Raw genomic sequence first — 14,176 nt, forward strand, 5'->3', positions numbered from 1 at the left:
ATATTTCTGTATGTGTAAACAAGTCATTAGAGGGAGGGTTGACAAACAATAATACATCTAAAAATACAAATGAATTCTCAATCATTTTACGCTGATTAATGAATTTGGAAAAATACATGAAGAAATAAATTGGAGTATTTTTTTTGAGTGTTTCCCATTTGTGGTAATTGATTGGTATTAGTTTTCAAATTGAAAAATACATTTTCTACACCATAAAGTACTTTAGAAAGTGTGTATTCTTAACCAGTTTTCAGACTACAAGACTGTTTTCACTCACTGGTAGATCTCAAGGTGTTTAGAGCTTTTTAATTGAAGCCACTCTTCCAGCAAAGAGGAACCTTCGGTGAACAGTGATTGGTCGACAAAATGAGCCAATGGTGAACCAGAAACCCCTTTAGATGTGCAAGCGAAACATGACCCTGGTAGCCGTAAAAATGGAGGAAACACGACTTTATACTGCATCCAGAACGGGACATTTTGAACCTTTTGAACAAACTCAACAGTTTTTGGAGCGTAACTAATAAACAAATCTGCATAAAAACTCATTAAGCTAAAAATGTAAACAAACAAAGTGTTAGAGCTGCATGCATTTGTTTACCACCTACTTGATTGATATTTCTTCCTCTTGTGGTTACAAATGCAAACCGGATGAAAAGCCTTGGATGAATTTAGCTGCTCATTTCCACAGAAACATTCTCTGAAAACACATCAGAAAACCGCAGCTATTCCACACAGACATGAAATCCTCTCAGAGCCGGGGTCTTCCCCGCAGTGATAAATGTCAGCCTCCCGCCTCCCGAACAGATATCGATGGTTATTTGGGCTTATTCCTGCAATCTGTTGTTCACCTCAGAGCGGAAATGGAATCCATTTCAGCCCGGTGGGCGGCGAGGTGACTGTAGGACGAGATAATTTAGCCGCCTGGCCCCCGCTAGTATCTCTGTCCTATAGCTGTGGAACAATCACACGTCCTATTTCCAAAGATTACCCCCAAAAAACACAAGTGGAGCAGACAAATCCCCCCCCCCCCACCTCACCCCTCCGACGACACAAACTAGGGCTTCAGATGAAATGAAACAAAGACCAGGCGCCTTGTTAGGTCTGATCCCAAACAATCCCCAGAGGAAGTAAACAAACACAAAGGACATGTAATACAATAACCTTTTATTTTTCAGTCATATCGATTTCCATCCTGCAAAATATATATAATATACATCTCAGATTTGAATGGGAAATCAAACACTTCTACAGATTAATTTTTTGGTGCTCCTGCGAGTTCAAAACGCAGAAATCCAGGGGCTGAGATTTGAAGAGATGTATTGCGAGTGGGTTTGTTGAGAGTGGTGTCATATCAAGAACACATCCGTGGAATAGGGAAGGATCACATCTGTCTTAAAGGAAACACGTCATCTCAAACACAGGGGTGTCGAGTACCAGCATTTCTTCAAATATGGATCACACGTTGTCAAGATTGCATTTCAAAATCACATTATTCTAAACAATAATCCTGCAGTGGAAAGTGGATTGCATCGATGTGTCAAAGAAGCGTCTTATCGTTCTTCCAACCCAGTTTAGACTGTGTTCCCCCCGACCCAAACGAACCGAACCAAGGGGTTAAACGCTCGGGGGTTCGATTCAAGCTGACTTAACGAGGCTGGAGTGAACGCGACCTCACTGTAAATGAAGGACTTTTTGAATGACTGCGATTGTCAGTCACATTTAAAAAGTGCAAGTTTCATCAATCATCAATCTCTATGATCTATAATCTATAATCTATAATCTCTATAATCTCTAATCTCTATAATCTCTAATCTCTATAATCTATAATCTCTAATCTGTATGAAGCAAATGTATATTTTAGCGGGTTAAAAACGGGAAGGGCGACTAATCTAAACTGGGTTGGAAATACCCTTTGCCAAAAACGCAAAGTAAAAGCGTGAAGCTATGTCACTTTTGACAGAAGAAATATTACATTCTTCCTCTTACAAATGACATATCGAGTTTACAGGTTATAAATCGTACCATTTGTCACAATTCAGTAAACTCAGGCGTGACCAGGAGCGAACGCAGGCTTTGGTTAGCTGCTGTTAGCATCTGCAGATGGTGGGTGTTATGCAGATGGTGGGTGTTATGCAGATGGTGGGTGTTATGCAGATGGTGGGTGTTATGCAGATGGTGGGTGTTATGCAGATGGTGGGTGTTATGCAGATGGTGGGTGTTATGCAGATGGTGGGTGTTATGCAGAGGACCTACCTTTATATTTCTCTAACTTTTCTTTGTTGCAAACCGTAGTTTATGTCTTACCATCACCCTGGTTCATGCAGAAGTTACATAGCTTCACTTTAAATGTTACAATACTTTGGATAAAGACACAGGTAAAGGTCATTTAGGCACTTCAGCATTAAAATTGGTCACTAGTGAGTAAAAACAGATCTCAAAGTACCTAAGATGAGTTAAAAATGTGAAATCAGTGACACATTGGGTCTAATCACAGTAGTAATTGGCACTGTAAACATGTTTGAGGAGTTTCGGAGGGCTGCACGTCAGGCAGTTTCGTAGAGGAAGTACAAAAGTGCATTTTGAAAAAAGTCCTGAGATCCCAGGTGGAAATATTTTTGGTGATTTAAGACTTCTTTAGTAGCACTACCGTCACGATTGTATGTCTACTAATTTTTTGTTCTACGGTTTCTAAAATGGAAAAGCAGACTTCCGCCGACACAGGATGGAATGAGTCCAAACTTCAGCTCCCTAAACGGCTAGGCACTTCTTGATCTGAAGGCATATGGAATGGTCATCTAAAGGAGGAATTGAGCAGCAAAACACATGGAGCAAGGGGTGGGGGGGGGGGTGTCAGAGGAGGGTTCAAATGAGGTCCTCTCTATCGTAGATATGCATCAAGACGTGGCTGATAATCTGAATGTTTCCCTGCAGGCCTGGACATGTGATACTGATTTGAAATGACCTGCAGGCTTGTGTTTGGCACAGTTTGTCTGGCATGTTGTTAACTTTGCTTCGGTTCAGTCGGTCGGATTCTTTCATGCAACAAAGTTGACCTAATGGCTTAAAATCACCCAGTTTGAATGTTATCAGTCGACCACAAATCAGTGGCGATCAGCCTTATGAATTAGGGGCAGTTAGGGTATGCTTCACCAACTTGCAGGTTTAAGCGTCTATTCATATTAGAGGTAGATCACCGACAGAAGGGATTCAACAAGGCTACGCCAACTGAGCGTCAAGCTGCCAGGTGACAAGTTGAGGGCATCTGAGAACCCTGACCCTAAAGAAACTCGAGTTTGGTTAATGTCCAAAAGGTTTTATCCACTTTTTCAACATAGTAGGAGCAGATTGACTCATTTGATGCATTAGAAAACAGGTGACACCCAATAATAACGCTAATCGGCTGATAACTATCAATGCAAGCTCAGAACTCAATGCACACGGTCAGATTTCTGAGATCCAGAAGGGTAATGTCCAGGATTCATCTTTAATATTCTAAAATAAGCTGTATGGATGACATGGTGCGAGGCAGGGACGTCACCGAGGCTGCTGAGGTTTCAAGCGATGACCCCCCGCCAGAGGAAGCTGGCTAAAGGTCCGTTGTGATGACAGGTGTGACTCCGTGGATGAGCAGCGTGGGGCCCATGTCCTGAGTCAGCAGCTCCAGCTGGTGCAGGTAGGTGGTGTAGCGGCGGGTGTCGGCGGGGGGTCTGGGCAGGTACAGGAAGCGCACAGCAGGGGGGGGCCGCGCCGGGTCCAGGATCAGCTTGTTGACGGCGGACAGGTAGTCGTCGGAGAGGCGCGTGGCGTTGCTCGGGAAGCTGTTGGAGTAATCACCCTCTTCCTCGTCCCTCTTCTTCTCTTCTTCTTCGGTGGTGTCCGGGGACTTCTTGCCCCACTCGCCCTGCCGCTGCCAGTGTAGCGCTACCTGCTGGTCCCAGGGCACGGTGAACACCTGAGCTTTGATCCGTAACTCTTTGAGCAGCTGGCCCAGCTTCTCCTCGGAGCCCCTGACGCTCCGGCCCTCCTCCACGCACAGGAAGAGCCGCAGCCGGGCTCTGCGCCACGACCGCACCATGTTGAGGATGCAGGCCAGCTGCAGCAGGAACAGCGAGCAGGTGTCGACGTAGCTGCTGCTGTCGGGGCGCAGGAGGTTCACCGGCCAGACGTCCACATACACCGGGGCGGAGGAGGGCGGGGAGAGCACCTGGGAGCGGTCGAAGTCGTTGAAGTTTCGAGCCAGCACCACGTTCTTAAGCATCTTCATGGCGTCCGCAATGATCGCCACGTACTCCTGGGGGCCGAGCACCTTCCCATCTCCAATCTCCCCCCCGTCCTGCCTGTCGCCGGAACCCCGCAGGGAGGCGAAGTGGAAGAGAGGCGGCTGCTGCTCGAAGTCCTGCAGGGAGCCCGAGGGATCGGAGATCTGACAGGTGGAGAGGGACGGGTCGATCAGCTTGTCCTTCGGAAGACAGTCGTCGTAGAAACCCAGGACGAGGGTGTTGGGACGCATCCCGCCTGTAAGAGAGTGAGAAAGGAGGAGGAAAGAAAAACAAGACCAGAACAATTCCTTTATTATTACCTCGGATTTCTGGAGTTGGTAAGTGATGGATAGAGGGAGAGTTAGCATGATTGGTACATTTAAGCAAAGCAGGAATAACGAGAAGAACTAACAAACCCACTGAACGGTCTTTAAAGAGCGAGAGCAGGCACAGGTATTAGTTTGGTGCTTAAACCAAGACTAGAACTACACAGAGGATAGAAGATAACTAAAGTAAATACGTATAGTAAGCTGTAACACATCAACTAGAAAGTAAGGTTTGCAGATGAAACGATGGAATGACTGTTTAAATGTCTTAATGTGGCACTGATACAGCTGGATTTGACATCATGCATGAAAACAGATGTAAAAAGAAGCTGAAGGATATAAAAAACATCTGACATTTAAAAGACTTAAAGCCATTATGAGTACAACCTAGTGCTCTTACGCCTGGTTTCCAACCAAAGAATTGCACATTTAAATGGATCCTTCTTTTATGCACTGAATCTGCTTCCTTTGCACTCTAATTTGACTTGTTTTCATGCACCGGTATGTACCAGTAAGCTACTGATTATTTTTAATTGCTCTGTATTTCCTCTCAGGTTCTTTTATGCACAAATTGAATTGTTTGGAATACAAAAATGTTGATTAAGAAGCCTATTTAGTGAGAAAAACTAACCAGATATAACCAGGATTGTCTAATACTACACATGCCAACATCAGAGTTAGAAACATGCTATGGTCTCGGGTCGTGTGTGTGGACGATGGAGACACTGACCGAGTCCGGAGATGAAGAGCAGGTGTTGGACGCCGTAACGCACAGAGTCGGCCAAAGTCAAGTTGACAAAAGACTTGATGTTCAGATGGTCCACCAGAGACAGCCAGGAGTCGTACTGGGACTGCAGAGGGTCGGAGGGCAGCGTGTCTGCACAGAGGGAAGGTATGAGGTGAAAACACTACAGCTGAAGGATGCTGGGATTCACAGGTTCAGAGGAGGACAGAACAAAGTGAATCAGAGTTTGAATATGCAGTGAAAGTGTTGCGTCGGCTTTAGAGAGCTGCAGTCACGACGTATTTCTGATTACACATAATATAAACATAATTACGTTGTTGATAATTAATCACGAGGACTTTCTACGCTGCTAAGGACACTCTTTTGCACTAATGTACATTTCTTACTGCAATATTTTCATCAAGTGCCTGCTGTTCTGTACATGTTGACTGTTGTCTTTATTGATGCCTCTTAATGACAGCATAGGTATACATGAGTCTTTGTTGATTATGTATCTGTATAGATATATTTATTTACAAGTGGCTGTACAGGTGTGTATGTACTGAATGTATATATATGTACACACAAACTGAAAGATCGACAATAAAGTTGACTTTGAAATAAATGGATATCGAGAGAAATTGGGTAACGGAAAATAACAGAACAGTCTGGGAAGTTGGGCAGATGATCACTTTACTGTAATGGACCCTTTATTACGCTATATTACCATATAACAATATCCAAAACCAGGATATATCTAGCCTCTTTTAAAAGATGGAGTCTTATAAAGTACATTTACTCAGGCACGGTACTCGGGTACAATTTTGGGTACTCGCACTAAGTCAGTATTTTCAATTCCTGCTACTTTATATTCGATTAGATTCAAGTACACGTACCTAAAACAAACAAAAGTATTTAGCATCTAACCAGAAATGCAAAACAGCAGAAACGGCGCCGTATTTTTCACTACATTTTGGAATAGCTTTTGCTCCACAACAACATGAGTTACTTTACAGATTCAGAACACCAGCTGCAGCAGGAGACCTACTTTTACTTTTAGTATTCACGCTGATACTTTCACAGATTTGTAAACGGCACTTTGAATGCAGGACTTGTAAGATAGCATTTTACAATTTAGTGTTGCTACTTTACTTCATAAAAATGTCTTCTCTTAAAATATGAATATCTTCCCGCCTTAATCGATCTAGAAGTCAGAGTGGAGATGAGAGACTCAGTGTGTGTGGAGGTGAGAGACCATTAGCCGAGGTGTGTGTGGTGCAGCGAGAGAAAGAAGCAGAGCATCGACAGAAATATGAGACGGAGAGAAAAATACAGAGCAGCACAAAGAGGCGATCAATCATCAACAAAACATCGATATGCATCTGGAAGCCACATCTGCAAGACCAATCCTGTGGAAGCTGAGGTTAGGCTCTCATAAGTATCTCTGTATTCAGATTTAATGCAAACAGCTGCTGGACAAGAGAGAGCGTAATAAATGGATTAAAGTGCATCAGGAGGGCGACGCTGGAGAGAGTCCTCAACAACAATCTCCTCTTCAGTGTGATTATGAACGGCTCCTTCATATTTCTCCAAACCAAGGGCCTCATCAGTAGTCAAAATGAGAGTAGGGCTCTTCACTGGGTAATGAACACATTGTTTTTTACACTGAGAAACACTCAAGAGGATTCAGACTTTGAATGCTCTGTTCAGGCCGGGAAAATCATCACCAAAATCCTCAAAAGACGAAAAATCAACAATGAATGACGCTGCTGTTTTGAAGAGTACGAGAGGAGATGCTGTGATTGGTTCTGTGAAAACATAACGAGCTGGGAAAGATCTAGCATGAGGATAAAAGGTCCATTAATTAGAGATGGAAGAAGTACCAATTAATTAGTGTCAAAATAATCCACTTCAAGAAAGAAATCCTGTATTTAAAATTGTAATTAAAGTACAGAATCACCAACATGCAGTTAAAGTATCAAAAGTAAAAGTATTCCTTCTGCAAAAAGATGCCTTCATTTTTGATTTACCATTTTATATATCAGGGGTTTTTCTAGAGAAATATAGAATGAGGCGTCTTCCGGTCTAAATTAAGCCCCGCCCACTTTCAGGTGTAACTCCTGCATCAGAGCGAAGGGAAAATAATCAAGTCTTCACGTCTCAAAGCTGCTGAGTCATATTTTACACCTCCAACAACAAATAAATCCAGAGGTTTCTTTACTTCCTCTCCAGAAAAAAGGACAGTAAAAGAAAGGATCAGAAATCTCAGTCTCAGTGTCAGCCTGCTGCCTGCCACTCGTCCCCTGCAGACCCACCGGACATCCATCCCCTATGTATTCTCCGTAAGCTGTCTCTGACATCTGAACCCATCTCCATATCTCTGGACTCATTACACGTGTATTCAAAGAATGTATATTTCTTAAACGTTACCATATTTTTACTCATGCACATGCATTATTACCATGCTGCTATAATAACCCAGTTTGGGATTACTAAAGTACAATTAATCTGATCATTTTAGGTCGATATTACATGCTGGAATAAATACAAAAATACAAATAAAGGTATATATTAGCTCCTCCTTTTGTGACCTGACAAACACTTTCTGTGTCCTGATTGGTCAGGGAAAAAAACTGATTAATCGATGTATTTCAAAATAAGAGTCTGCTCCATCGAGACGGTTGAGTTTAAAGTAAATGTGGGATGGTTCTTACCGAGGTCTCCGAGCTGCACGTGTCCGAGCACGTAGAGGCCGCTCTTCTTGATGTCGTTGATGAACTTGATGAGGCCCACGCTGCTGCGGGGGTTCGAGACCATCAGCAGGACCTGAGGCCGCCAGAACTTCACGTGGTCCTTCCTCACGTCCAGCATCAGCAGGTACTTACGCACCTGAAGGAGAGAGTTGGGATGAGGGTTGTTAAAGAGTGGTACAGGAATGAGTCCTTTTACCCAATTAAAGTGAGTCAGCATTTTAGAAGTCTGGTTTGGTTGTAGTTCCTTTATAGCCCAACATTAGCCTCCTTTAGCTTAGCGGTGGAGACGTGAAGTCATGTGACCGTGCTGTAGTTCCTTTATAGCCCAACATTAGCCTCCTTTAGCTTAGCGGTGGAGACGTGAAGTCATGTGACCGTGCTGTAGTTCCTTTATAGCCCAACATTAGCCTCCTTTAGCTTAGCGGTGGAGACGTGAAGTCATGTGACCGTGCTGTAGTTCCTTTATAGCCCAACATTAGCCTCCTTTAGCTTAGCGGTGGTGACGTGAAGTCATGTGACCGTGCTGTAGTTCCTTTATAGCCCAACATTAGCCGCCTTTAGCTTAGCGGTGCTGACGTGAAGTCATGTGACCGTGCTGTAGTTCCTTTATAGCCCAACATTAGCCTCCTTTAGCTTAGCGGTGGAGGCGTGAAGTCATGTGACCGTCCTGTAGTTCCTTTATAGCCCAACATTAGCCTCCTTTAGCTTAGCGGTGCTGACGTGAAGTCATGTGACCGTGCTGTAGTTCCTTTATAGCCCAACATTAGCCTCCTTTAGCTTAGCGGTGGTGACGTGAAGTCATGTGACCGTGCTGCAGTTCCTTCATACATTATTTTTTACTTTTAGTGATTGCATTTAGGCTTAAAAAGTGCGAGAATATGTGGAAAATAATCCTGCTCGACAAAAGATATACGTTTCCTTAACGTTTCTTATTTTTGTTTTCAAAAAATCATAAGATGCTGCGTTTACACCCCTCTATAGGGAGGTGTGATCATTATTTCCCCTGTCCCCCTTCTCCTTTACCTTGTGGTTCATACTATAGGGTTTATTATTCCAGGGATACGGAGCGAAACAATTTGAATTTTCCCATGAAATGTGAGTGTAAGTGTAGGTTTACCTCCATCCTATATGTAAGTGCTGTTATGCAGGCTCTTATAGAGAAACAAATTACATCTGTCATTAGCATGCGAGTCTGTGGCAGGGAGCAAATTGATTGTGTGTATATGCATGTGTACATACATGTCAATCAATTTGTACTGGTAAAAATGCACCCAGCTGTGACTGTATACTCAAATGCCGATATGTGTTGGGTGGCATTAGGATGCACGCTACGACCAGAGCATCATTGAGATTCTGACGGTGTGTCGATGAGGTGCAATAGAAGAGATGTAACCACGTGGAACCAAACATTACATTTAAACCCTCAGTGGACTGGGAATGATTAACACTCAGTTTATAACCTCGTTGGAATTAATGACCGTCAGCTCGGCGACAACATGTCCGCCATGCTAAAGCTGCACGATGAGTGGCGCTGAAAGGGAAGCGAGTAGCGCCGCCGTGGTATCTCAGAAGAAGACGAGGCAATTAAAACACCACATTTGGGAAGTGGGGATCAAAGAAGAAGCCAATTAAGGCAAAAAATAACTCTTATCATACAAAGTGAAAAAAAAGGTTATTTTTGTTTGTTTTTAATTTTCCATTAAAAAAAATAAGAATGATTATAATTTATTTCAAATTCGGACTTGGATGAATATATTTTGTACCTTTATTGTCTTTGCCCTGGAAATTGGTTGACGTTTATATAGAATTGTGTTTATTCATGTGTGTAATTATATACATGCACACATGGAAACCTACAGCCTTAGTTGGCAGGTAACATTCTGTGATATTTGGGTCCCTGATTCTACTAATCTGTTCCAGTAATTTTCAGCTTCCCGCCGGAGATCAGCACAACCAATCGGAGGCGAGATCATGTGGTCAACCTCACATAAGTCCTTCGTTGAATCCACTGTACCATGGGAGGAAAAGAAGCAGCCGATGATGACAGACTTATCAACACGGTGTCATATTTAAAGGTCCCGTAGCTGTGTGTCTTTACAGCCATCAATCACAAATACAGATGCCACCGTTTCCATCCTTATTACCGCCGTATTCACCAGAACTGTTTTACGTCCGGTAATTGCTGTAGAAAAGAACGTAACGGGGCCCCAGAGGCGAAGTCCAACTGCCTGCACTCATCTGATCATCTGTCTCTCTTTATCTCCCCCACCCTTTCACGTCATCCATCAGACGATCATCATTCCTCCGTCGCTTCAGTCTCATCCATCACTCAGTTCCTCAATCCTGCTTATGTACTGCCAACCTCCCCCCCGTGATACCATCAACGCTTCTTGCCTCAGTTTCTGCATCTTCTTCCTCTCCTTATCACCGAGAGCCTGTTATGTCTCGGTGTGTTTTCTGTCCTGGTTTCAATGTCACCCAGTTGGCTTGCTGCCAGTGCTGCAGGAACATGTAAGAGATATATGTGCATGCACTCCCTCGGCCTGCCCTGCTGAAGCCTCTTAGTGGAATCGTTTTGACCGGACGGGGCTCCTTGGCACGTTAGGAGATTAGTAAAAGGTATGACTAATGTTCATTAAGTGAAATTATGGAATGAATAATCCGAACAAGTATACTTTCTTTAACCTGAGGGGGAAATTAGGATTGCAATGTTCTTGCATGCCACATCTTGGTAAACAACTCTCCCTTAGGAAAACCACAACCCTGATCACTTCGCTTGTCATGTATCAAATCCCAAATCCATCCACGCTGCTAATTAGAAAACTTCATATCGCTACCTTCATGTCGTCCCATCTCTTTTCTACTTAGGGTCAAACCAAGATGTGTTACTTCCAGATAGCAGCATTGGAAACAGGGGATTATATTTGGGAACATTCACAGCTGGTTTTACAGTAACACCTCCACTCTCTGCTAGTGGCTGGCAGGATGACATGTGAAAATGGACCAAAATCTGATATGGATATTTTTGATCACTATTTAGTGCCTGTTGGTGTATATGGTCGTAAACGAGCATCTGTGAAAGTACAGAAGCATTCAAACTCTTCAGAGTCTTTGCTTAATCTCAGGTCAACAGTTAATACTAACTCTCACTGCCAGAACTGTAAATGCAGGAACTATAGGGTATTACATAAACATTTGAATCAGGAGAGAAACCAATTTGGCGATAGCTAGCTTGCTAGTTTTTCTAGATAGACAGCTAATGTTTGTTCTATAGATAGCTAACTTATAACACATAATGTAGGTTGTGAGATGCTGAAGATGACTAATGTTTGCTAGCTAGTTTGTTGGATAGAGAGCTAACGTTTGCTAGCTAAATGGTTTGATAGAAAGGTAATGTTTGCTAGCTAAATGGTTTGATAGAAAGGTAATGTTTGCTAGCTAAATGGTTTGATAGAAAGGTAATGTTTGCTAGCTAGTTTGTTGGACAGCTGGCTTGATGAATATCTAACTTACACTAGATAGTTTGTGAGATAGTGCAGATAGCTAACGTTTGCTAACAAGCTAACTGGCACAATGACAAGTTGATTTAATTTGGTCTGTAGGTTATTGTTTTATAACTGTCAACACTGTGGACCCTTTTCTACCCTCCTGGCAGTGAGAGTTATTATAAACACATTGTATGCTAACCGGGCACTCTTGCATAGATAGCAGCAACAAACATTGGTGTAAATTCCAAAAATATTCTTTCTTTTTGATAAACATACCAGATATTGGGAATCTAAATGGGTACTTTCTCAGCTGAGGAACTATTTGAAGTTTTTTGCAGTTAATTAAAAAGACTTGAAACAGTTTTTGGCCGGTGAAGGTCGATAAAACTGGTGACTCTTAGCAGAGTAATGGCACTAGGTTGGAAGACCAAAGCGCCCGTAGTTTAGACAACGTTTAAGGTGAATATTGTGGCACCAGATACACACACACACACACACACACACACACACACACACACACACACACACACACACACACACACACACACACACACACACACACACACACACACACACACACACACACACACACACACACACACACACACACACACACACACACACACACACACACACACACACACACACACACACACACACACTGCTGCTTATATGTGCCCGCCATGTTCAGAGCAGCAGAGAAGACCAGGAGAAGAGAAAAGGGAAGGAGGGAGAGCTCAATAAGTTAAGTGGCTGTAATAATGTTCTGCCTCCTGACGAGCCGCCGGTAAACCCAGCCAACCCAGCCAGCCCCCCCCCCTAACCACCGCTCGCAGCCTTGGCAACAGTTCCCCTCGGCAACAGGCCCTACTGGCAACAGTGTCCTTTCTCCTTGAGAGCAACAGGCTCAGGACACGGAGAGAGAGGGATGATGCACTGTAGAGCTGTGTGTGTGTGTGTGTGTGTGTGTGTGTGTGTGTGTGTGTGTGTGTGTGTGTGTGTGTGTGTGTGTGTGTGTGTGTGTGTGTGTCTGGTAGCCCTGATATAAATGTGAGTGATAGCTGCTGTAGGGATGACAAGGCAGTGTTTTGTGTACGTGTGAGTGTTTGTCTGCTAGATGCAAAGTGCTCGGCTGAGGGAGAGGCAGTGGAGATTTGTGTGTGTGTGTGTGTGTGTGTGTGTGTGTGTGCATATCTCTATAAACTGAAAGGAACGATTGCTTGGCAGAGGTGCAGACTCTTGTAAAGCTATGGGGATGAGATTTGAGTTGCTCTAGCAATGACAAGGCGGTATTGAATGTAACTTGTGTGTGTGTGTGTGTGTGTGTGTGTGTGTGTGTGTGTGTGTGTGTGTCAGACCTGGTGGAAGATGAGTGCCTGGCTGATGTAGCCCCAGCTGGAGGTGGGGCTCAGGTAGTGGATTAGCAGCAGCAGCAGCAGCATGAAGGCGATGCTGGCCGAGGCGTAGATGGCGTTGATGAGAAACATCATGACGGCACAACCCACGATGCCCAGCACACAGGTGTGCCAGGTGAAGTACCGGAAGGTGGGTCTGAGGAAAGGAAGCAATGCTGGGTTAGTTATTTTTGCTATATCTGCAACACGATCCCTTACAATTAGGTAAATATACATAAAAACTATTTGGAGAAGAGGGGATCTTTAGGAATTAGAATCACAGAGTCAAAGCATGGCTGTTTAGACTCTTTTAAGCATGTAAGTAGTGGAACGTAGTGAAAAATGTGATGTTTTATCAGTAAAAACCACAAATATATTCAATTCAATATGACATAAAATAAAAACATAGGTATTATCCATATTTGAGTTGCTAAAAACAACATTTTCTATCCTTTTTTTACTTCAAAAGTGACTCAAACTACTCATTTTCATCCTTCTTGACCATCATCCTGTACAATTCTACCCACAATGCATCCCTCCTCCTATCCTTGTGATGTGCATACAGTCCTCTCTGCCTTTTTAACTCGCCCCAGTGTACCAATCACCACCTCTACGGGCCTCTTCTTTAAGACTCGACAAGACGTCACAAGCAGTTGTTGTGTTGCCGTTTAAAGGGGACATCATCCTTCAATATGAGGAAGGAAACAGCCTGGGTAAAATCACTTTGCATTGATTTTTACACCGGGGGGGGGGGGGCGGGGGGCCGCACAACAAGCTGTCAACATGACATATTATCACCTCATCAGGCTGAAGAGTCTTATTTACCCATCCAGCAGATGGACAGCATTAGCATTTATAGGAAGACATTTTCCCACTAATATGACTGAGATATTCAAACCGAATGTTGATAAAAGCAGCTTTAAAGTCTGTTTGTCGACACTTCGAAGGTTTGTCCATTGTTGTGTTGTTGTACATTAAACCAGGGTTTGTTATGATCTGTCATAAAACACTTTCTGCAGAACGGTCCAGCAGTGGCTCAGTCAGTAGGGGCTTGGACTGGGAATCGTAGGGTCGCCGGTTCAAGTCCCCAAACAGACTTGAAATATGGAAAGTGGACTGCTACTTGGAGAGGTCCCAGTTCACCTCCTAGGCCCTGCTGTGGTGCCCTTGAGCAAGGCACCGGACACCTCCAATCCCCCCTCCCCATTGCTCCCCGGGCGCTGCACAATAGC

The 14,176-nt window shown here is 43.7% G+C and overlaps 1 protein-coding gene across 1 annotated transcript in view; it reads right to left on the reverse strand.

Annotated features, from left to right (window-relative positions):
* Positions 1–1,147: 1,147 nt before the first annotated feature.
* The window catches only part of zgc:153039 (uncharacterized protein LOC767698 homolog), a 61,594-nt gene continuing 48,565 nt past the window's right edge, over positions 1,148–14,176 (reverse strand). The window contains exons 10-13 of the mRNA XM_063907659.1: positions 12,909–13,101; positions 8,024–8,198; positions 5,316–5,462; positions 1,148–4,515 (exon numbers count right to left, since the gene is read on the reverse strand). Coding sequence (XP_063763729.1) covers positions 3,587–4,515; positions 5,316–5,462; positions 8,024–8,198; positions 12,909–13,101 — 1,444 coding nt within the window. The 3' untranslated portion in view covers positions 1,148–3,586. The remainder of the gene's footprint in view (positions 4,516–5,315; positions 5,463–8,023; positions 8,199–12,908; positions 13,102–14,176) is intronic.

This window comes from Eleginops maclovinus, chromosome 18, assembly GCF_036324505.1.
Source record: "Eleginops maclovinus isolate JMC-PN-2008 ecotype Puerto Natales chromosome 18, JC_Emac_rtc_rv5, whole genome shotgun sequence".
Taxonomy (NCBI): domain Eukaryota; kingdom Metazoa; phylum Chordata; class Actinopteri; order Perciformes; family Eleginopidae; genus Eleginops; species Eleginops maclovinus.